Here is a 24093-nt window from a genome sequence, read left to right as displayed (position 1 = left end):
ATTTCTTAGAAAAAAAGGCTTCTTTGCTAAGTGGGCCAAGCATTATTTGCATTTTGTTTCAGTGTTAAGTTCTTCAACTGAGTGGGGACTCGGTTTACTCTCAGCTAGAGTATCAGAAAGGTATGACACAGGAGAAGAGATATTTTCACTGAGCGCAGTAATGCTGCAATCAACTATTTCATAAAAATGAAACACTCAGTGGAAGCCATTGACTGAGAACTTGAAAAAAAATTGTGAATTGTTCCAATGAATGACTGAATACAATCTTGTGTACAATGAATAGCTAAAAAAAAAAAAAATCATAGTTAAAAAAATTTTGCTGGGGCTAGAAAAAATGACATCAGCAAAAAAATCACTACATATCGCAGTAAATTAGAACCATCTTATGACAGCTGGAATACTGGAATTTTGAATAGAGATGAGCAAAAAACCCTGCATCTTCCTAGTGTGGAAAGTGAGAAGTGTTACACAGGAAGACACAATTAAAAACAAAATCAAGTCAGGCTGACTAAAAGAATTCAGATCTTGTTTTTCTGATGTATTATTGGCTGTATCTATGCATTATGAAAAACACGGTGTGACCAAACTCAGACTGACCAAGCTCTCTTTGATCTAACTACAGAAAAAGAAAGCAAACACAGTTTACTGTGCTGTCGTTTGCTGGATCTCATCAGTTCTTATCGGATGAAGGGTGCTACTTAACGGTTTGCACATCTTTTCCAGTCATTAAGTGTTGGCCAAAAACTGGTTTGTCAGGAGGTTTTTTCCCAACACCCCCCCCCCCCCCCCCCCCCCCCGCCAATCCCCTCTTAAACCATTCAACTATCCAGAGCAGCACTTGGAGCACTCCAAATCCCTCAGAGCCCACTCTGGATTTTGGTTCTTTCCATAACAAAGCAAGAGAAGCTTGCAGCTTTGAATTTATGGCAAGTTTTTGCTTTTCATACAGAATGATTTGTTACCTCCTTGCTCTGTGTAGAATAATAGGTTTGGCCTCATTAAAGCCAGAGTATGCCTGCAGGTAACAGTGTTCACAGTCCCATCAGCCAGAAGAAATGAAATTCTGCATACTCTATTACTCAGTTTAGTTCGTCTGTTTGTTACAAGAGAAGGCAAATCCAGTGATCACCTGGGGCAGATTTTCTGTATCCTCTAAATGGGGCAGATTTTCTGTGTTCTCTAAATGTTCTTTGCTCATCCAATACACGTATTGCACTATACAAAAAACCCACATTAGTTACTAAATGGCAAGATTTATTTTGAGAATGCAATTAGTATGTAATACCTTGGAAAATGAACAGCTATTGTAAATACAGAATAAAGGCTGAAGCACCGTAGCTCTTCTGTTCCTGCATTTGTTTTACACACAGCACTAAACTGCATAACTTCCAAAAAAAGGTGCTATAACTAATTTAGAAAGACAATGCCTCAACAAATTAGCATTTCAGGTTGACATATACGTGCATTCATCATCACAAGAATTCAAAACAGGGATCCAGATAGCCCCATAACATGAAGTTCTTCTGATCCCCTTCAGCTGGGCTTTGAACTATAAGCAATACCTGTTTTGCCATACTGCCCTATACTCTGCTATTCTGCCTCAGCTGCTAAGGCAGGCCACTAATTTTCTCTAATCAGCTGTGTGAGTGTTCATAAGCCTTGTCAGCCTGTTTACAACAGTGGACACCACTACAATAGGAAATGAGCATATTGATTTCACTCAGATCGCTGGGCAGCTGCCAGTTACCAACAGATCTCAGCTGAGTTTGAAAACAGCAATTGCAAAATGACTTTTTTCCTCCTGCTGCCCTCCTCATACTTGCTTCTGATCAATACATCATTCTGATTCACAAACACATCTTCCTCAGGAGGCTTTGAACCAACGAAGTACAAGTGCAAGCTCAAAGAAAATGCTGGCATTTATTTTTATGTTGCAAATTAATTCTACATATCCCCTCTCTCAGGATTCAAGGAAAAGTCAACTTTTTTTATTAAAAGGCCCTAAAAAAACTGAGGTAAAGTACAAGATTAGAAAGGTAGCTCCAGAAGAAATGACAGAGGATGAAATTCATTGCATATCACATCATAAAAAGCAAAGGGGAATTTGTTTAAACAAGACAGAGGTGAGCCTCATAGCAGCAAGAAATTTAATGCTAAGATCTATCACAACTAATGTCTGTTCCACGAATTTTTACACTCAACAGTTACAGTACAAATCAGTTCCATTTCACTGTAGCTGCTCCAAAATCAAAATGTATATACACATAGAATGAAATAGTCGAAAAGCTGTTTCTAATCTGACCAAGGCTCAACCAAGCAGAGGCAATTACCGATTTTTTTGAGATAAGCTTCATAAATTATCTTTCGGCTTTGTCACTTATCCTTTGAATTTCATATATACTAACATCATTTAAATATAGAGTGGGTTTTGCCCATCTGTACAATGAAATTTCTGTATAAGGCTCTAACATCTCATCTCCCATCTTGCAATGGGAATGAGCTGGGGGGCAGCAAAACCTACCACTCATGCTTAAGCTCCCTGGAACAGGCTGACTATAAGCATAGCTAGGATAATAATTTGTTCCCTCCTTCAACCACACATAATACAGTCTTTACTCAGCAAAGTTGTTTCACACCATGCCAAACGTCAGCTTTTGCTGTGTTAATAGCTGCTCTGGGAGGATCAGTGTTGTGCTATCCTACATTTTTTCCAGGGCCTGGAGATGCAATTTCCGACAATCTGCAGGCAATTTCCCACCGATTTTCTTGGGGGCCTAATAGGTTGTGACAGGAGATGGAGCTAGCAAGCAGCAGGTGGCTTCAGAAAAGACAAATTGCATCTCTGCCACCTAACTGGGCAATCTAAAAAGACAGAGTTTATAGCTTTGTAGTGTTATTGGGCCCCATGCTAACAGCAAACTGTTCAAGCTGCTATCTGAATTTCATATTCTTTTCCTTCTGAATTGCTATCACCACACATCACTTTGTTGCACTTTTTCTGCGAACGACAGTTAGACACAGATCATGTATGATTACTAGTTTAACTGCCTTTTAACTAGACAAGCCCTGCTAAATGCTATTCACACTCAGAAACATGCAGTCTCTCTGTCAAACACGAAATATTTTGATTATTTTCATACTTGTTAAGGTACAAAGCAGATGCCTATGGAAAGGGATTTATTTAAAAACTAAATTCAAATGAGTGAGACAGTGTAAAGTATGGGAACACTAAAAAAATCAACAGTGAGCACACTTATTGTGCTAAGAAAGTCCCACTGATTATATATAGTACAATATGAAAGCATTAAAAAAAGCTGAATACGACTGGTAAGTTCTCCCTCTACTCTGGCAGTTTTTGAAACTTAAAAAGTTAACCTGAGCAGTTAAAACAGTTCAAAACCACTCATGCTACCATTTACCTTGCAGATAGAAAATTATTTAAAGTAAGACTAGTAAAGCTGTAAGAATGTATCATCATATCCACTTTGAGAGAAATGAAACTGATTTAAAGCTGCTAACCCCCACCTAAGATACAAAAAAAAAATAAATTAATGAACTAAAGAAAGTGATTCAAAGGCACATAATACTAGCAACTATTGCAAGTTGTATCTGTCACTGTACTTCCCCTTACTGTTACAAATAACCCAGGGGATAAATACTGTAAACACATTCTATTACAAAACCCTGTATATCTGTAAGTTTTTCTTCAAAATATAGAAGAATAAGTTTCCAAAGGCATGGAGATTATTAAAAACAACCAACAATAGTAAGGAAATTATAATTAGCAAATTTGCAAGGTTAATATTTTTCTCCTCCCCCCACCCCCAAGAATAAATTAGGTAAAAACAATCCCATCTAAATTATTGCTGTCTGTTGGGAGACAAAATTAGTACTGAGATGTATAAAATTTTACTATAATTCAACCCTAAGGACTTTTTTTTTAATTACTTAAGTAATGAAAAAACGTAAAATTACATTGAACAAAGTGTTGAAATATTCTAACATGCATTTTGAAACTCTCACATTTAAACCACTTGTCATTAATATCCCCATTTTATATTTGTGGTTTTTAATAAGTTACAGCTTGATAAAATACTGAAGAACCAGTCAGAATTATAAATAAGAGTACCAGGTCAATAACTTGCACTCAACAAAGAAGTGTCTACATAAACAAATAAAAAAGCTATGAAAACCATTCAAAATCCAGAAGTATTTCCTTTTACACATTCACTGAAAAAAACATAAGAGAGTATCAGGATTTGAAAATCTTGAATGTGACAAATGAAAACTAATGATTTATCTATACGAGTTGATAAACTTCTTGAAGTACACATTCAAAAATTCAATTATATCATAGATTTGTGAATATTTACTCAACTGCTGTTAGAAATACACATCTCACATAATTAACAATTAGAAAGACAGAGAAAGGTAGAAGCATTATGTATGCATAACTTATTAAAACATCTCTAGAGGTCTAATATATATTTAGGAAGAAACACAGGGGAGCACGGTAGTAAACTGGTCCCTGCATGAAAAAGGAAACTTATTGCAGGAAGTAAATTTAATGTGGCCACAAAAGTTGAATCACTCCAAAGTTTTCTTGCATGCATGGCATGCTAAGCAAATACCAAATTGACATTTAGAACATTTACATATTTAACAGCAGTGTTTGGCTGATTCATCAACAATTAAAAATATTTCAAATTTGTAAAGCTGTCAGATTGTATATTTACTTGAAAACAAATTAAAAAAATAGTCAGGTCCAATTGCAAAAAAAACCCCAATAGCTGACTATTTTTTAAGAATAAAGGGAATCTTCACAGCTCTGCAAAATATCTTGCTACAGCAAACCACAAAATAAGAGTTACTAGCTTATCATAATTGCAGCCAATTTTTTAAATAATGGGGATTGCTGAAGGAAGTATGACAAAGACTGCGAAATGAACAGATGAATTTTATTTTAAACTAATTAGGCTCACTACCAGGAAAGTAACAAGTGATTTCTAAGTTTCCCACTGCTATAGGTTAACTTGCATTTATGACCCCTTCAGTCTGCTTATTAACTCCTTTAAACTGCCATTAAAATCAGTGCTTGAAGGAAAAACAACATTTATTGTTTGCATTTACAGGGTATCATCTCCATTTTCTATGCTAATGACAGAGTATACAAAAGGGATAATGATAACAATATGTTTGATTACTTAATCTCTTTATCTCTGTTGTCTTTGCCTCTAACTCGTTTTTGGCAGAAAACAGATAGAAACAGGGTTTGAGAGATATTATATCTTTGTGCTGTGAACACAGCAAAGGCAATCCTTGCACACAACAGAATTGTTTAGCATTCCTTGAAGCATCCTTTCTATGAATCAACCTTACTGTGGGTAAAAATCACAGGTGAAATTTTATGAGAGGAAAGAAAAGATCTCAAAATTTTAAGCTTTACCTCAGAAGCCACCACAGAATTTTTCTATGGAGAGTCAACTACACTGACCGGCAATTTCACAAACAATAAAAGTACGAATATGGAACAATGCAGCTATTTTATCTCTGGGTGCTTGCTTTAAGAGAAATTATCACAACATACACTAACTGATATAATCTATGCAGCTATCCACCTAAATATTTAATCAGATTTTTCTGTAGCCTATGTATCACCCACAGGCTTATAAGCCACAAAATTCTTACTAAGGCATAGTAGAGACCTTAGAGCCAGAAAGGACACAGACTGTTGTTCAGCTTCCAGGAGTGAACTGTGGAACCTTCCAAAAAGAAACATGGGGAAAAAAAACAAGATTAAGATTTGAAGATGTTCAGATTTGAAAATGAAACCTGCTCAGATCTGAAAAAAATTAACATTTGTCCCCACAATACAAATTTTTTGGTATTCAGTTTTCTGAACATCAAGGAAACACAAACCTATTTCTCTCAAGAATTAATATATCATAGAAGCAATAGGTTCTTTGTTTTGAGATACAGCATCTTCAAGAATATCCCACCCTTTAACATTCTACTCTTATTCATTTTTCTAATTTCCCTTCATGTTTTCTTGTTGTATTCATTTTACAGTTTTTAATGTAAGACGAAAAAAGAAATAAATCAACACAAAATAGTAGAAAACCAAACCAAAACATAAAACCAACTAAGCCCATCCATGTATACTTAAAGTATGCTTGAAACAGGTTTTGCTGCTTTAAAAAACGTCTAAGTGATTGTTTGAGTTCTCCTAGCTGAACAGAAATTCTGAGTAAATTCCTCAGAAATGTCAGTAAGCTAGAACCATAGGGCAGATTTTTCAAGCACCCGGGTCCTACATATCTGGTTTCCCTAGCAAAATCTACCACATTGCACTAAGCCCTTAAGCTGCAATGGGACACATTTTCAGCATGCTGAAAATGGGATTACCAATTGCTTGGAAGTGGATCTTGAGCTACGAAAATATAAGGTAATGGGAAATACTGAGAACTGATTGTGATTTAATTCCCCTTCCTCTTAGGATTAGAGGATTGCTTATGGATGTCAAAGAAATGTCCGCTTACAGTTCCAATATGCAGCCCAGATATCCTTGAATTACTATACAGAAACATTTGAACAACCTCACAGACAAACTGGAATCTCATTCTATGTGAATTTCGTAGATTACATGTTAGATTACCCCTAAAATGTATGTGTGTTTAAGTTCCCATTTTCTCTCGTCCAGCAATGTGCCCAGGTGGCCAAGAAGGCCAATGGCATCCTGGTTCGTGTTAGCAATGGTATGGCCAGCAGGACTAGGAAAGAGATCGTCCCTGTCCTTGGCATGGGTAAGGGAGCACGTCAGATCCTCTGTTCAGTTTTCACCCCGCACCACAAGAAAGACATTAAGAAGTGTTCAGAAAAGAGTAATGGAGCTGGTGAAGGGTCTGGAGCATAAGCCTTTTAAGGAATGGCTGAGGGAGCTGGGGTTGTTTAGGCTGAAGAAACAGTGGCTCAGGGGTGACCTTACTGCTCTTTACAGCTACTTGAAAGGCGGGTGCAGCCAGGCAGGCATTGGTCTCTTTAACCAGGCAACTAGTGATGAGACAAGAGGATATAGCTTCAAGCTGTGCCAGGAGAGGTTCACTTTGGACATTAGAAAGAGTTTTCTCATAGGAAGGGTTGTCAAGCATTGGAATGGGCTGCCTAGGGAGGTGGTGGAGTCACCATCCATGCAGGTGTTCAAGAAATGACTGGATGCAGCACATAGCGCTAGGGTTTAGTTGACATGGTCATGTTTGGTCACAGATGGGACTCGATGATTTGGAGATCTTTTCCAACCTAAATGATTCTGTAATTCTGTCTCTCCATGTATTCCCTGCCATGAACAAACATCTTCTTTCATTCTGGTGTTCATCAGGTTCTATTCTGAGTTGCTTCCCCTCTGGGAAAGACGCTATGACTGAAGTCTTTCATAGACCTACATTCTCATATTTTTCCTACGTACTTGCGGTAGAGGGAAAAAAAAAAAATCCTTCAAGGAGACAACAGAGTTGGAGCCAGTCCAGCTTCTCCAGTGAAGTGATCTAAGGGGTAAACACTTTTTCAGTAGTATGATATCTGAAGTCAGTACTCTTCCTTATCCTGAAAACATCAAAATCCACCTTCTTTATTACTAGAATGGTGGAATTTCCCCATCAACTCAAAATTGCAACAATATAATAGAAAATATGAAGGACAATTCTAAATATGTTACATAATCCCACAGGTTCATAAGTGGGCCAGTCTTTCCACGAAAACAACAAATAAACAAAACCCAAAAAACCCTACCAAAAATCAATTTGTCAATCTGAGTTTATGTTGCTTAAGTAACTTAAACACTTCAGAAAATTCTGCTTGTATCACTTGTGTCACAAATGTGTGACAGAAAAATTATGGTCAACTGTTCATAAATAAAAGTATGTTTAAGACTAGATGTCTAACATGTATAAGACATATGTAAACATGTATAAGACAGACTCTGTATTGATGTTTACATTAAAAAATAATACTACTGTTAACAGTCTAAGAAATTAATATTTTATACTTTTAAAGGAACAAAAGCTTTTGAAATGCCAAATGAGATAAAAAGAACCAATGCTGATGAAAATTCTCTCTCAGGTACCAGAGGCTTGTGGATTAACATGGGGAACTATCTTTGTTTGGAATTATAATCAAAAAGAGATAGTCTTACACACTGATAAATGCATTGTGTGGAATAATATCATGACTTTCTGCACAATTGATTTATAAAGGGTTATGCCAAGTGCACATATACAAAATATACATATTAGAGCTGACTAAGGATTTTGTTCAGTTGAATTGATATTACCACAAATCCCCTCTTCATCAGTTACTGTTTGCACTGACATCCAAAACATCTTTTGTAAGGACTCCCTACTTCTATCCAGCACTAGCATTTGCTAGAGTAGCATTTAGACATCTCTGAATACTGAGAGCCACTCGGTAAACAAAGACTGTCCCAAAAAGGGGCTAACCAAAGGAATCTATTATGACTGTAATTAAAAAGACAGAAAAAATTAATTACCTACACCATAGTTACTGGGGTACTTCTTTTTTCCATATGGCTTTTCCAGTGCTTTTGCTGTCACTGCTTATCTTAATTCGTCTGTTTCTTCATTCAATATGCAATTATTTCCACCCACTACTTTACACAGGGCTATAAGAACTTACAGAAGCTAAAAGCTTGACATGTTTTAAATCTTGTAGGTTGTTGTGTAGACAGATGCCAAGATTTCACTGAACCTATCTTTTCATAAAAATTACATCTGCAGGTGGAATAGGCTTTACTGCCTGACAAATGTAAAAACCCACAATGTTTCATAAACCAAAAGTGAAATCTGAAACAACAAATTGAGAGAACTACTTTATGATGCATGTGCAAGTTTTTAGACTCAAGGTTTAAAGTAGATCTGACGGGGGAAAAAGGAATTAATTTCTTAATTACAATCAAGAAACATACGTTACAAATATGATTAAATTCATTCACATGCATAAATAACGTCCAAGTCCATAACTGCTCTGACACAATGTGCCTTCTAAAAGCGAAGAAGACGAGGTATTTTATGATTTTCCTAATACTATTATTTTAAACCTCCTGATTGCCAAGAATGTGGTCTTACTAGCAAGCACTATGTTGCAACATATAGCACATCCATTATACTGGTGTTATTTTTCTTTAGTTTACATGGATGTGTTAGAACACTTGCATTCTTGGTTCCTCTAAGATCAAGTTCAGAGAACGGCAAGAGAAGAGCCATAAAGTAAAAGCCAAGGTGACAGCAATTTGGAAAAAATCCAAATGTTCCTAATTGCAGCAAATTTGCCAGTACTGCTAAAGTCAATGATCATTGGCAGAGTCAGATGTTCAGAGAAACTTCAATATGAAAAGTGTAAAAATCAAGTAAAATCTAGTAAACACTCTTTTTAAAAATTTTCCCTTTTAAAAATGACACAGCATTTCACAGTATTTCAATGTGGCAAATTCTCTGAAAATTAATTCTTTGAAAAGCCTGATGATTCTGCTTTTTGTGTGAAAGCAACGTGGCCAGCACCTAAGCTGGCCTGTCGTTTTCATACAGATACATATTGACAACACAGCAATTGACAAAGATATAGATACATATGGATAGAACACTAATTTTAAATGTCTAGGAGACCAGATTAACCTGAATGGTTAACATTTTACATTCCAAATGCAAAGTTAATACATTAAGGCTATTACAATTCTAGATGCTATAAAACGGTTTCAGTAGAATAGTCATGTAAATTGAAAAGAAAACCAGTGTCTCTTCAGACTGGAAACTAAGATAAATTTTGCCCCCGGATGAGAAATTCCTTATCTAGCCAATGCATCTGGCAGTCAAACTTGTTTCTTCCTAGATGCCTGTCATTGAAAGAGCAGGGATATGGGTCATTGTAAAATGCTAGCAAAATGAGAAAGCAGTTCTTTACAGATGAGTCTTAACCTGTCTGCCAGTTTGTGTAATCTGAATTGTTCTGTTCGTCTGTATTCTCCATTAGCAACAGAAATTCTAATTAAATTACAGAATGCAGGAAACGTATGGCCCTCACTGGTGCAATAGCTAGGTTTGTCTAGCACACAGTGGTAGAACTCGTTTATCTGAAAAAACACAGAATAAAATTAACATGCTCTCCCCTGATCCACTGCTCTTGAGTACATCAAGAAAACTTGAAGATGCGTAGCTTTGGTAACTGGATGCTTAGCATGGCTCTTCACAGATGTATCATACTCATGCCACAGGGGAAAGGACTCAAAGATTTCTCCTTATGAATACATAGAGCCTATAGGCCTGTGTAACATTGGACACTCAGGAAAATTAATTCTAATTAATTTGTAGAGTGAATTAGTTAAAAATCAAAATATTCCTTTGTCAATATTCTCACAAGAAATTAAGAAGCAAATTTAACTTAGTTTAGATTAATTCACTTCACTTGCAGCCCTGCAAGTATTTAACATCTTTAAGTGATCCCCTGTAAAACTCACACTTTTGGTAATTTAGTTAAATTTACCTGAGTATCTAAGTATAGACAAGACTGTAAAAAGTAAACGGTCATTAATTACCACTTCTCTGTAAAATATGAAGCGACTTATCTAGCTTTTCTCATCACAGACATCCTCAGTTAATGAATAAAGGCTCTGATGTACTTAGTTGAAATGCAGTCTCACACGAATTCTGTTCAACTGGGGGAAAAAGGAGAGGGAAGTCCCTATTTTTCTAGAGAAATGAATGAATGAGTTATGATCAAGCACATATTACTGTTGCTGCCAAAAAAATTATACATAGGACATCAGAATAAACTTAAAATAAACAGCACAGCTTTATGAAATGTTCAATTTTTATATTTACACTATAATTAGTACAAAATTGCCTTTTAAGTTTTCTGTAGCACAAGACAGTATCTACCGGACTTGATACCCTAGTATGTCAAAACAACTACTTTGAAGTATGATAAAAGAATCTAGGAATAGTTATAAAGAATAAGACACCATTTTCAAACTATACATAGTGTTTGCTTTTGATTCTAAAAAGGTACTTATATCCCCAAACGGTTTTTAATTTTAAATAAGCAGGGCAGGCAGGGAGGGGGCAAGGGGGAAGACCGGTTGTTGATACTAAAGCCTTTACTGTAGTAAACTAAATATATTTACAATTTATACAAATGTTTGACCTTCAACGAAAATATTAAAACATATCACAAGATGCAAAACCATGAAACAAGTTCATCTGAGACACTGCTGCTCTACACAGGACAGAATGCAACTTGAACTGCAAGGAACAGAAAGGTATTTATCCCCCATATTCAGGCAATGAGAACAATTTGCGTGAGGTCATAAATGAAAAAATAAAAGGCTGCAACATTCTTCAGTAGACTTGGCTTTTAAAAACTATGTCAAAAACCTAGGCTAAATCTGTCCATCTTGCCTCTGTGTTCCATCCGGTCCATGTAGCCAGAACTTAGTTGCTGGATGTTGTCTTCTATTTTGAAAAATCGAAGCAGTTTCACGGCAAGGTCTGGAACCTCAACACTTTTGTACCTTATAAAAGTCAAAACCTTTCTACTTAAACAATTAAGAACAATTTGGGCCAGTTCAACTTCTAAAAGTTATATCCCCATCGTATTTTTCAGTAGATAACTTCATAGACTGTAGCTTTTTTGTCTCCAGAGCCAGTGACTATGTACTTATCATCCACAGAGATGTCACAACTAAGCACTGATGAAGATTCTTTTGACTAGAAGAAAAATAGAAATATATTACATCATTAAAAAAAGTCTGTTACCCATTTTGGATAGATCACATATATTAAGATATCTGAGTCCACTCTTGGGACTCTGGGTATTCTAACTTTTTCCTTAAAAGCAATATCACCCTCACCTGGAAGATACTGGCTCCGTAAGGAGTTCTCCATGCATTAAGAAGGTTATCTTTCCCAGTACTCACAAACCATTTACCTAGAATATAAACCAGAAGGACTACAGAAACATGAAATAGAACATCTGACAAATTTTGTGGTTTGAATTCTTATCAATGAAATCTGTTAACTAACTACCATTATAAAAGCTCTCACCACTAAACAAAATAGTACTTTTGCTTACAATCAGTGTAGACACTCATGCTTTTGCAGTGCATTACATACTAGGAAATCCCTAGATTCTGTAAACAGAAACAGCTTTTTACACATGAATCAATCCTCACAGTAGCCTTTAGACAAACAGATGGTTGTTTGTAGATAAGTGCATGTGAATTCATAAAGCAGAGATATTAATTCATTACTTAAACTGAGATACTAAATAAATTTTGATGATCAAATGAGCCATGGCTATATAATAATTAATCAGCAAAACACAAATAGAGCTCCGATCTCCAGTTCTGTGTTCAGGGCAACTTACCACAGTAAGCAAACTTGAGTGACAATACACAACTCTCATGAAGGTGCAGCTGATATTTGTCCGGTTTATTTACATGTAGCACTTCTACATTGCTGCTCTCCATTCCCACAGCTAGCCATTCACCAGTAGGGCAATAACCAAGGGAAAATATCTGAAAATTATACCACATTTACACCTTTTATTAAAGAACTAAAGATAGTTATAGAAAACTATCTTTAGAGAACTAAAGATAGTAAATAGAAGTAAAGATAGTTCTTCCTTCTGCAGTTAAAATTAATTTGGAGAGGGAGAGAGAGAGAAATAAGGGCAAATTCAAATAGTTCAACAGCAAGACTGCAGTTCAAAATTCAAGTAACTAAATAACTCCTGGTCTTACCTATTAACTTAGGAAAAAAGAGTAGTGTCAGGCTATCATTTTGTTCTGGATTCTAAGCATATAAGAAAGCTTCAAAATATTGTGTTGTGAGCAGCCAAAAAGAAGAGAGGGAACAATGTGGCAATTGCACTGGGCTCAATCTCACCTCTCATCCTAAGTGTCTCCTTCCCACAGCACACAGTCCCCCAAGCTGTAGGAAAATCCTGTTACCTGTGATGTGAAGTCATGCTGTTGTAGCTGTCTCCCCTCTCTCAAGTCCCAGGATCTGACAGTGTTATCCAAACCGCCTGTCCAGAGCTTAGTACCATCATTAGAAATGTCAATACAGCTGGCTCCATCTGTGTGGCCCTGGAATTGCCTGATAAAAAAACCAGATTGAATAACTATTTCCTGCCAGACCTCAAGGTAAACACTGTTGTAGTGTTAGTTTTGGACTCTGTACATGTGTGTTATCTCTTCTGTGTCTGCTGATGAGCAAGAATTAGCCCCTCCCTTTTACTAAGCATTAAATACCAGTCTTGCAAAAACGTTTTCCAGGTGCTAGAGGAATGAACTGCATCATGGCTAGCTGAATAAGTCAAATCTTTCCTATCAGGTTTTGAATAGCAAAAAAACCCCACCTGTGAGAATACTAAAGCACAGTAACTCTAGTTAAAACCACTAAGGACAACTCAGATTAAATCAAGTGCTCAAGGAACAAAACTTCCAGTTTCAGAAAACAGCTTCTGTATTTTTCTTTGGCTGCAAGTCAAGAAGATAAATAAAAGGCAGATATTAATAGAAGGGGATCCAGATAGAGATCCAGACAGTTAAACTCTAGCATTGTTGAGTCACTAAATTGCATTCTCTGTGGCAGATTAGAAAAATCTAAATGGTGCAGTCCTTCTCATTAGCAACTCCCAGCTTTCAGCAACCAGAAGGTCATCTCAAGTTTTTCTTAACCCTTTGGCAAAATCCTATGCCTCAGTGTGAAAGGTGGAGGGCAGGTGGGGAAAAGACAACTAGCTTGGGAACAGAGGGTATGAATCACTAAGAGCTGCCATGGAAAGGTCATGAGGCACATTTTGTTTTGTAGCTCTGATCTCAAAATTCCATGTGTCAGCAAGATCAGCCAGCAAGTGGTGGGAACACCTATAGTAAACATTTAAAAAACAAGACAGTTATAGATGGAGAAAGTGCACCTTTACAGGGACTAAGCATGTACAGGGCAAATGGAAGATTTTTATAGGAATAAAATCGTATTTATTGGCTCAGAAGTTCAACAGAAAGCAAAATTTGCATGGGTGTTAACATGATTATTTGCATAAAATTTTAAGCTAATTACTGATATACAGGAACTTTAACTGAAACACAGCAGACTAAGCATATTCTTCAGTGTTTGTGTTCAGAACTTTTAAGGTAACATGGCCTTTCCCAAATTAGACTATCTCTTCTCAAAATATTGTAAACCAACACTACTTTGGTAAGCAAAAATTTATAAAATTTATATTCTAGTTAACCCCTGTGCTATCCTAAAGAACTGAGGTTCCACACTTTCATTACTTTCCACTTTCATTACTTCTATAAGATTAATTTTCCTACTTAACATCATTAAATAAGAATTGAAAATTCTTTTTATGACTTAACAAGGCTTAAGACATAGGAAAAGAACAAACCTCAGAGTTCCCTAAAAGGCACGTTCAGTCTATACTGATCACAAACCAGCAGAAATGCTGCTTGTAGAAACCTGCAGACCAATCCCAACTATTTGAAACGCACAGGAACTTTTACACTGACTGCAGTAGGTTATGGACCAAACCATTAGGCCCTGAAAGCACATCTTCCAAGACTAGGCTGAAGATACCAAAACTAGTTTCTGACTAACTTGGGTGCAAGCCACATTCTTTGAATAAAGAGATACTATTTACTTTGCTGTCAGGAACCCTATTCGGGGAGATAAATATTTATGTAGCAGTCCAAAGAATAACTTCTACGAAAATCTTCTGTAAATAAGTAATGACTCACCTGACCAATGTCTGATTGTGCAGATCCCACACTGCAATGTTCCCATCACTGCAGCATGAAAAACACACCTTGGAATCAGGGCTGATAGCCAGTGCATAGCAGGCAGGTGCTGAGGATGTCAGCTCTGCTTTTATACGAGGAGTTGGTGCTGCCAGGTCCCATATGGATAATGTGCTGGCTTCCCCGCCAACTATAAGGGTGCATCCATCAGGCAGCAATTTACAAGAGCGGATGTAGTTATCTCTATTCTGTACAACACAAATCACCTCAGTTATGTTAATACATGCTTGCCAGTAATGACCACTAATATGACTCTAACTACATCAAAGTTTTAAAGAGTTTGCTACTTTTTCCATTACCAAAGTACTGAAGAGGAACCAGCATATTCTAAAAGGTTTCAAACACCTACTTGTCATCACTAATTAGAGACTGCAACTGCAGAAATTAAAAGTGCAGATTCCTGTTGCCACAGACTACACTGTTGCAAACCTGATAAACAGCAAGTTTTCTATCTCATTACACAAAAACAGAGACAAAATAAGCTTGCATTTCTGCAAATGCACTCCCATAAGTGAAGGTCACCAATAGTAGAAATATTAAAGCAAATGATCTTTCATTTGGCATTCAGACAACCCTACAGGAAAATATAGTTCAAGTCTCATGCCCTTCAGGTTTTGGAATTTTTCTTTCAAATCCTATTTTGCATTCACAGTATTAAAGTTAAAAGATTAGGTATTCCCATACTGGTCTTATGTTTATGTTGGTCCTTTGCTGTTCAACATGATTCTTATCGTACTTATCAATTTCGCGTTTGTGATACTACTGCTGATTGCGAGGTACTACAGGAGAGTTAGCGACAGAAGACACTTCTTCCTTCACTTATTACAAGTTTGCTTGACTGGCAGCAGTTCTTTAGTAAATGGATGGTTAAGATGTATAACTCAAAACCACGAAAAAAACACTTGAAAAATGTAGTTAATAGCATTACTACTCCTATTTTTTTTTCCTTAATTCATGGCAAAGGAGCAGTAAGCAGTCCAGTGGAAATGTTGGCTTAATCAGTCATTACTGCTCTGTAACTAAAATTAAGGCTCTGTATCCAGACACATACCTGAAAAGAATGCCTATTCAATTGCACTGTTACTGCTAGGCAATTAACAAAAGGATAGCAATAAATAAAGGGTAAAGGGTGAAAAAATCAAAATCAAAACAAAAAACTCAGCCCACTTACTGAATTATTTTCATTCAGAATACATATTGCTGTGCTTTACAACATTAAGTCTTTTCAATTAACATTTCACAAACACCTACACTGCTTCTGAAGAGAAGAATATTTTAGTGAGCCATGAGTCAACTTTTTTTGAGTTAGCTTTTCAGATACCTATACTACTGCACCCAATCCCTTTTGTATCCTGCACATGTGAAAACAACCAACCTATATGTATAACTTGTGGATCATGAACAAAAGTATAGAGAGATTTAAAGTGACCTTGGTACCGTATCGCATTATTTCATCATGGTTGTTACCATCTTACAAAACATGAGATTGTCACTCATCACGTGAGTGAAAGAACTAGGAAGATTCTGAGCAGCACTGCAGAAGCCGAGCTGCATTCCTTTTAAACTTATGCATAAAAATCATCAGCATAATGGGTGGAGGAGGGGGGAAGAGGGCAAAAAAAAATCATTCTACTCAGAAATCTGATCTGTTATTTGACCCTTAGTGACGATATTTGTCCCTAAACAAACCAGCAATATTCTCTGTAACCTGTTATGTGCTAAATAAAAACCCACCAGGAAACAGATCTGCCTGCTATTTCCTTGTCATATGAACAAAATCCAGTCAAGGACAGCTATTTCCTTACTGAGTCTCTATGGAGAAGCTACCTGTGTGGACAAGTTCCTGTTCACCTACCAGGCAGTCCAGCTGAGAGACAGGGCTCTTGTTGCCAGGCTGGCTGATGTCCCAGACTTTGACGCACCCCTTCCCACCTGTGTACACGTGTCTTGTGGGGTTGCTGATGGTAACTGCACACACAACTTCCCCATGGTTCAGAGTGTTGATCTGACGGGCATGGCGAGGGATTCCTGGACCGATGAGGGCATCAGGAGGGAAAGGAACTGGCTGCATCTGACCATCTGCAGTAACGTGAAAGGAGTAGGCTCTTTTGGGGAAGAGAAGAAAAGAGAAAACAAAACAAACACAAAAATCAGCCATTACAGTACTATGATGCAAGAAAAACACAATATTTTTAATTTTAATTCTTTGCCAATCATCTTTTTCATAAAAATCAGAGCTATAGTGCCAAGTAACACAGGCACATGAAACCTCAGAGGGAGATAAGGATTCACAAAAGAAATTTTCAGCTTGCCTCAACTTAAGTGTTTGTGTAGTGGGGAAGCAGGTTAAATTCTACCCTTACACCTACATCCCAAGGTCATGGCTGCTATCCCTCAATCACCTGGATAATCAAAAGAACTTTCAGCCCCTGGTTTCTAGCCAGCAGTTTCAAGTCTCTACACCACAAGTCCTACAGCAGCAGTCTCTCACCTGGCACTGCTGTCTCATCCTTCTTCCAGGAGGTTTGAACCTGTTGCCTTGCAGTAGCACTAGCCAAAGATAAAGTTTTGCTTGATTTCTGCATCTTAGCTTTAACATCACCACCAGCTGTGCTCACATGCCCCTCCTTCTACCTCGCAACTAGTGCTTTAAAGAGAAAATGGAAACATGTAGAGTGGTTGTTCACACCTTTCCTCAGAAAGCCAATACCATCATATTATAATTGTTTTCCTGAATAAGTATACTGGAAAAACTGAAAGGCTCAGTTTTTCAGATAAGTCTTGGCTCTTCTGAAACACCTTTTATTTGTATTCAGTGCATGATTTCAAGCACATGGAAACTGAGGGTTGAGGAAGTGAAATACCAGCACTGAATAAAAACACTCTTCCTTAGGGGAAGTACCATGAAGAAATTATTTCTTCATGGTCATTCAAATGCTGAGTCAGCTCTACTCAAGGATAAGGGCACAAACACCAACTAAAAAAGGTTTCAGGTACAGGGGTTTCTTCGTTTGTTTTAAATAATAATGAAAATACTACTGCAAAAGGCTGGTTTTTGTTATACTAGTGAGCTCCTTTTTTGCTGCTTGTGGTTTAAGCACATCCATATCTCATGCTTTTGATGCTGCTGTTACATTAACAGCATTCTTCAAGAGGCCAAAATGGATAAAAAATGGTGAGATATGAGTATTCTTTTTTCTTCTCACTAATGATCTGCCATCTCTCTCTAGTGATACCTTTATTTTTCTAATATATTCTTGTGTTCAGAATTGTCCTTTCTTTTCCAAATCTACTTTCTTCCTCAGAAAAGTTCACTGTAGCTCAACTATTAGTATTGCATACATCTTCCAAGAACCCAACAACAGATATTTCTATTTAATCTTCTGTTCTGAGCAATAAGCTAGTATTTTCAAAGTATTTTATTACATGTTCCCAAGTATCACACAGTTTGAAATGAAGGAACAAGCAAGACGCCTGGATCTGTAACAGACATCACAAAGCAACTGAACACACCCAGAAGCAGAGCAGAAGATATTACTTTGAAAAACAGTGAGAAGAGGAGAGATGAAAGAACTGTACAGTTCTTTCATACAGAAGATAACAGTGGAAATAGTCACCCCATGAAATATCACAGTTTTCTTGGAAGGGAAGGGTAAAACCTGGTGAACAGTAACTGCTTTAAGACAGAGAAGAAATTAATAGTGCATATACATGCAATTTCTGTACTTCATTTATGTTTCATGGTAGGACATATGAGTGGAAAGCCTGCTCAGAGAATATACAGAAACAGAGGATGAGCAAGTGCAAAAGATGACAAATCTTTTATGTCATAGAAATGTCAGGAACAGGAAATGTAAGGTAAGAAAGGAAGTGCAAAGTTCACTCACATGTATACAAGGCACAGAGTATATCAAATGTATTTTGTCCCACGGCACCCTTGCTCTTTTTTGTATGAAAAATTACAGTAATAATAAAGACTTATCTAGAAATCTGTATCCAGGAGAAATAGAGACAAGACTGTCCCAAAGCAGCTATTCAATAAACTGATCAGACACAGGATGAGAGAGGAAACAGAACAGGAGTGGCAACAAGACTGCCTGAGGCTGAACAACTGCTCAGGTTCATCTATAGAATCCAACTGAAAAGTCATAGCACTTAACACACTGAAAAGCTGCGCCCCATCCTGGGGTCCAAATCTAAGTCAGTTGCAGAATATTTGTTAGCAGTAAGAGTACACAGAACTACACAACTTTGAAGTCTCAGCCTTCCCTTGCTTTTATCATGGACTGAAGTAAGACAATTAAGCAAGTATTAGGCAATTTCTTCCAGCATGTTCAAGATGATTAATTTACTTGTTCGTGACTTTTTTTTTTAATGGAAGGTCACAGCTCAAATGTTCTGTTCAATTCAAAATACCTAAATAACTGGTGTTTTGAAATGCTTAGATGCATACACAGAGATTCTCAGTTCTTGATGACATGGGGTGTCAGGAATAGAAGAGAACACTTTTCAAGTACACAATTTCGTGTGTACTGTAGAGTTGTGATGACTCTCCTGCTCTGAAACATGAGAAACCTACCCAGTGTATTTTTCATTATGTACAATTTTACCAGTATGCCTGTGTTTTAAGTGTGGCTATACCAATCATAGAAATAGTCTGTCTTTATCATCATGAGGTGGCATTTGCTTCTAATACTAGTTGATCAGGACCCAGGATGACTGAGTTTGATGGCCCAACAAATAGACAAGGGATAGTTTTGTACAAGCCAAGAGAGATTTTTCTACAATGTAAGTTATCTGCAATTCACTGTAGAAAGAAATGGCTAGACTTTGCCAAATCCCTCTGCCAAGACAAGTATACAAAAAAGTAAATGCTTCTGTTTGCTTGACGATATTGCTAATGTAATAGCAATATGATATGTAATCTAATATCACCACTGACAGCATACTTATGGGTATGGTGGTCTAGTGACTTGTATCTGCTAAGTATTATGGTATAACTTTTTGTTACACATACCTTGTAACTTCGACAAAATTTGCATCGTTTGCCAGACTGACTCTCTAGACAAGGAAAGCTTCTGTCCCCAGAAGAACACAGTAATGGAGACAGCAGTGCAAATGACTCTAATCGCTAACCTCAAAATTGACAACCATTTTCACTGTCCAGCCTCAAAAGAGTCAATAGTTAGTAAAATCCAGCGAATCCTTGAGTTCTCTAAAGCTCAAGATATTTCTTAACAGGCACCAACTGACCACCATCTTTTTTTAGAACTGACAGGGTAGGTCAGAAAGTGTTGTTCAGCCTCATGACTAGCACAGATTTCTGTCTCACTCTGAGCATTCTGCCTATATGATAGATAGCTATCCAATCATGGATTCCATGAATATCCATCTTTGGCCAAATGACAGTTAGCATTAAGAGATCCCTTCTTCGTATTGGGCTAACAACCACAGCAAACAAAGAAAACTGTCTTATATAAATGCACTTACAATTTAATATAAAACAAGCTAAGTATATATCAACTAATATGTAAATATATACTTGTAATTAAATAAATATTATTAAAAGAACAACTACAAGACAAACTTCTGTGCCTTTTATTTAGAAGAGTTCTGAGAAACAGTATACTGTCACCTATATTATTTCTGAATAACAGAAATATTCTTCTCTCTACTGCATCCAAAGACTTTTCTTCATCTGTGTCAAAGCAGCACAGAGAACCTGCAGAGTTCCTATACACAGCAACATAGTAAGTTTTATTCATACAACCCAGTTTCTCAGTTTAAACCTCCAATTTCCAAATAAGTATACAGCAAATATCATCTGACATGCTGAGGAAAGTTCAGAATAATTAATTCACTACTCAAGAATGTAGCAAATAAACTAAACTATCTGCCAGCTACTCCAAGTATTCAAATTGATATAATGCATACAATTCCTGCCTAATTAAAGTATGATGTCTTAAAAAAAAAACAAGAAAAAACCCCCATAAATACATAAACCAAACTCCACAGATAGTCACTTAACTATGAAATACCAGGATACAAAGTGCAGCAGCAGACATGCACTGTCCTTTTGTCTTGAACAGTGTAACAACCAGAACTCAGCTACAGCAAAATAGGGTTTGATAGCTTACAATATAAAATATTTCCAGGCATTAATAATGAAAACAGTCACTGAAAGCTTATGAATATACTTACTTAAAAGTAAAAACTTACAGCCATTGGATTATGCCATCTTCAAAAGCATTTCATGTAAGTATGCCAAATTCCATTAAAGCCAGCAAGAATGAGTCTGCCACTTAATGAAAATGTTTTGAGAACAAAGCCTTCTCCTTACTGCATTGAATTTAAAAACACCACCATCTGATATAAAACACCAACTCACTGAGCCCTCACCCCAGTATTCTTGTCAACATACCACCAACTTTAAGTAAAACCAAGATTTAACAGGTTTTTCACACTGCCAACAGATTGATAAGCCTGTTCTCAGAAGCATGGTGGGTAACAACAAAAACACATTCAGGATGGCTTCCCAAATAAAGTCTGCTGCTTTCCTACTGTTATAAGAAAAGATCAGAAGAAAATACAGCTTTTTGCCTGTAATCTGGTGCACTTTTAAGGATGTTTGCAAGATTGACATTAAAACATATCCCTAGTTATTAATAGGAGTTTAAAATGAAAGCAAACAAAAACATGTGAGCATATAACTTTCACCACAGCCTGTCTTGGAACTCAGACAGTATCCTACAAGTAATAATTTTTTAATTTTTCCTGAAACAGCAAAAGGAAAAATTAAACCAAGACAGATTGGTAAATAAGACATTAGAAACATGTAACATGAACACTGAGCTCAGAAAGCGCAAAATATGAGTTTCAAAATTATATAAGTACCTGGCTAGAGGAAAACTACTCTAATTGCAACTTCCTGTTGAAAGAGAAGACAGGAATGACCGCCAAACATGAGGAGACAAAGATGTTCTAACACAGTGTTGAAAAACTTGTTAAAATTCTCTCTGCCTCATTCTCTCCAGATAAAAAGCTGAGTCAAATTTGCTCTGTTAGTACCTACACAGACTACTTTTCCAGAAATACCTAAAAAATAATCACATATTTTAACAGGTCATACATGCTCATGAGTCTACTGCATATGGTCGGTTCAGTTTCAATGGTACATCAAAGCCACATTACCTAAAAATTTAGTGTATGCTGGTGAATTTATTTTACTGCAACATCAATAACCCACAGCATTGCAAAAGTATTTTATTTAACAACTGCTTCATCAATAACTAAAATTTTTAAATAAAAAGAATGTGTTGTCAAAGCTATTCTACACCTATGCATCACCTGTTCCACAACTGCTTCATCCCTCTTTTGCTCTCCAGCTGTACATTCATACAGAAGTTCTAAATAGCTTGCTCCATTATGTAAGGTGTGTGTAATCTGTTGCTTAAGTAACTGCTTCAGACACCCATTGTCATCAGTTGCAGACTCTCTTGCCTGATAAAACAGGTGCCAGACAAGAAAGTCTGCAAGCTTGCGCTGCACATTTATCCTCAGTGTAGTGTAAAGTTTAGTTTCAATATGGTTTTATCTAACACATTTTACAAGCATCTACCAGTTTGTAGTCCCCCTAACTTCCCCCAGAAAGGATGAAATAAAAAAAAACAACTTAAAAGTATACCTTCAGCAACTCCTTCTTGGAAATAGGTATATGCATACCTGTTCTGGGATACGACAAGTACCATTTGAGAATCTTTAAGCTTCTTTTACCAGGAAAAGACTAAAATAACCTCTTGAGAACAACCAGACACTATCCCCTTTGAAATTCTTGTTCTGTGACACAATATAATTTTATTCTCTCTAGATATTGTAGATGTTACCAAAATCTTAAAAGTTACTTACGGTTTTCCCCCAGGAATCCCTGCTAGATTTGGAGGAATTCCAGGTACTCTCATGTGAGGAGGAGGATCAAACCCAACCTGACAATGAAAAGTGAATTAATCTCACACTTGCAATTTCTCATTCAGCAAGTCATTTTTCTTCATTCCCAAGATATTATGCATTTAACCAAAAGGTGCCTTTTACCCACAGTATTAAAGAAGTGCATGACCCTTCATTGGGGGGTAAAACGAAGATATTTTTCCCGGGCATGCTTCTGAGAAGCATTCATATGCAAAGAGAAAACCAGTAACATATATCATACATTCACACCACTGAGCATAACACAAGCAGCTCTGTGTTAGTAGAGAATCAAAGTCCTGTGTTAACCCTGGAATTAGAGTCCATGGTATGTCAGCATGAAGCCACCTAGTGCTCTTTACCTCTGGGAGAGCTAGCATGTACCCAGGCTGGCACAGTGAAGTGCTGGAAAGCAGCTCTAGGCCCCAGCTAGGATCTGTCCACGGATCCACACTGTTCTGTGTGGGCACATTAGCTGAGAGATCTCTCCCATTGTAGCATGTAAACAAATTTTCTACAGCTTAAATAGACAAGTGCTCTCTTTACATACTGCAATTCCACCACATTTTCATATCCTGAGTAAGTACACACATTAAATAATCCAAGCAGAAATTCTGGATGAAAAATACTTCAATTTTTCTTCTGAATGTTATACCTGAGTAAAAACCATTATTGCTTTAAAAGGAGGGTGTCTGCTAATTAGAATTTCCACATTTTCACATAAAAGCCCTGTTTACCAGTTTGAAAAAAGTAGTCATACTTACAATAATGAGATGACAAGCTTAAATCCAATTTTGCAAATTTACAAGTAGGTAAGTTCGTCTATGTATAAAAACTGCCATCAAGTTCATGTTTGCAGAATCAGGCCCCTAGATTATTCCGTGTGACAGCAGGTATAGCTACTATGCTCCATTTACTTAGTACATCCACAACAGCAACTATTCTTAACACACCTTAGCAAAGAGCTCCAAGACAGGTACCGATCATAGGTTGATTTCCACAAAAAAAAGAATAAAATACAGGGACAGAGACATAGATAAAAAAAGCTTTTGCATGCTTCAAGAAAAATTTGTTATGTCTGTATGGAACACAAGTGTGGTTCGTCAAAAAAAAGGCACAGCTTCGTGTAGTACACAATTACAATGAAATACTTTGTGGTTAGCAAAACTATCTTTTCATTTACAGCACAAAATAATTTTTTGGCATTACTCATCAGTTAAATCACTGATGAAGATGAATAAAAAAAGGAAATACACATTACT

The 24093-nt window shown here is 36.7% G+C and overlaps 1 protein-coding gene across 3 annotated transcripts in view; it reads right to left on the bottom strand.

Moving 5' to 3' along the window:
* Positions 1-1233: 1233 nt before the first annotated feature.
* Positions 1234-24093, bottom strand: part of TLE1 (TLE family member 1, transcriptional corepressor) — an 81224-nt gene continuing 58364 nt past the window's right edge. For all 3 annotated transcript variants that reach the window (XM_027734316.2, XM_027734320.2, XM_027734318.2), the window contains 7 exons: positions 22775-22851; positions 16725-16974; positions 14810-15057; positions 13016-13163; positions 12430-12580; positions 11915-11991; positions 1234-11771 (listed from right to left, as the gene is read on the bottom strand). In XM_027734316.2, the coding sequence (XP_027590117.1) occupies positions 11664-11771; positions 11915-11991; positions 12430-12580; positions 13016-13163; positions 14810-15057; positions 16725-16974; positions 22775-22851 (1059 nt within the window). In that variant the 3' untranslated portion in view covers positions 1234-11663. The remainder of the gene's footprint in view (positions 11772-11914; positions 11992-12429; positions 12581-13015; positions 13164-14809; positions 15058-16724; positions 16975-22774; positions 22852-24093) is intronic.

This window comes from Pipra filicauda, unplaced genomic scaffold, assembly GCF_003945595.2.
Source record: "Pipra filicauda isolate LSUMZ 115617 unplaced genomic scaffold, ASM394559v2 scaffold560_size303775_pilon, whole genome shotgun sequence".
NCBI classification, from domain to species: Eukaryota; Metazoa; Chordata; class Aves; order Passeriformes; family Pipridae; genus Pipra; species Pipra filicauda.
Note: the sequence above shows the minus strand (reverse complement) of the source record. Positions and strands in the feature narration are given on the sequence as shown.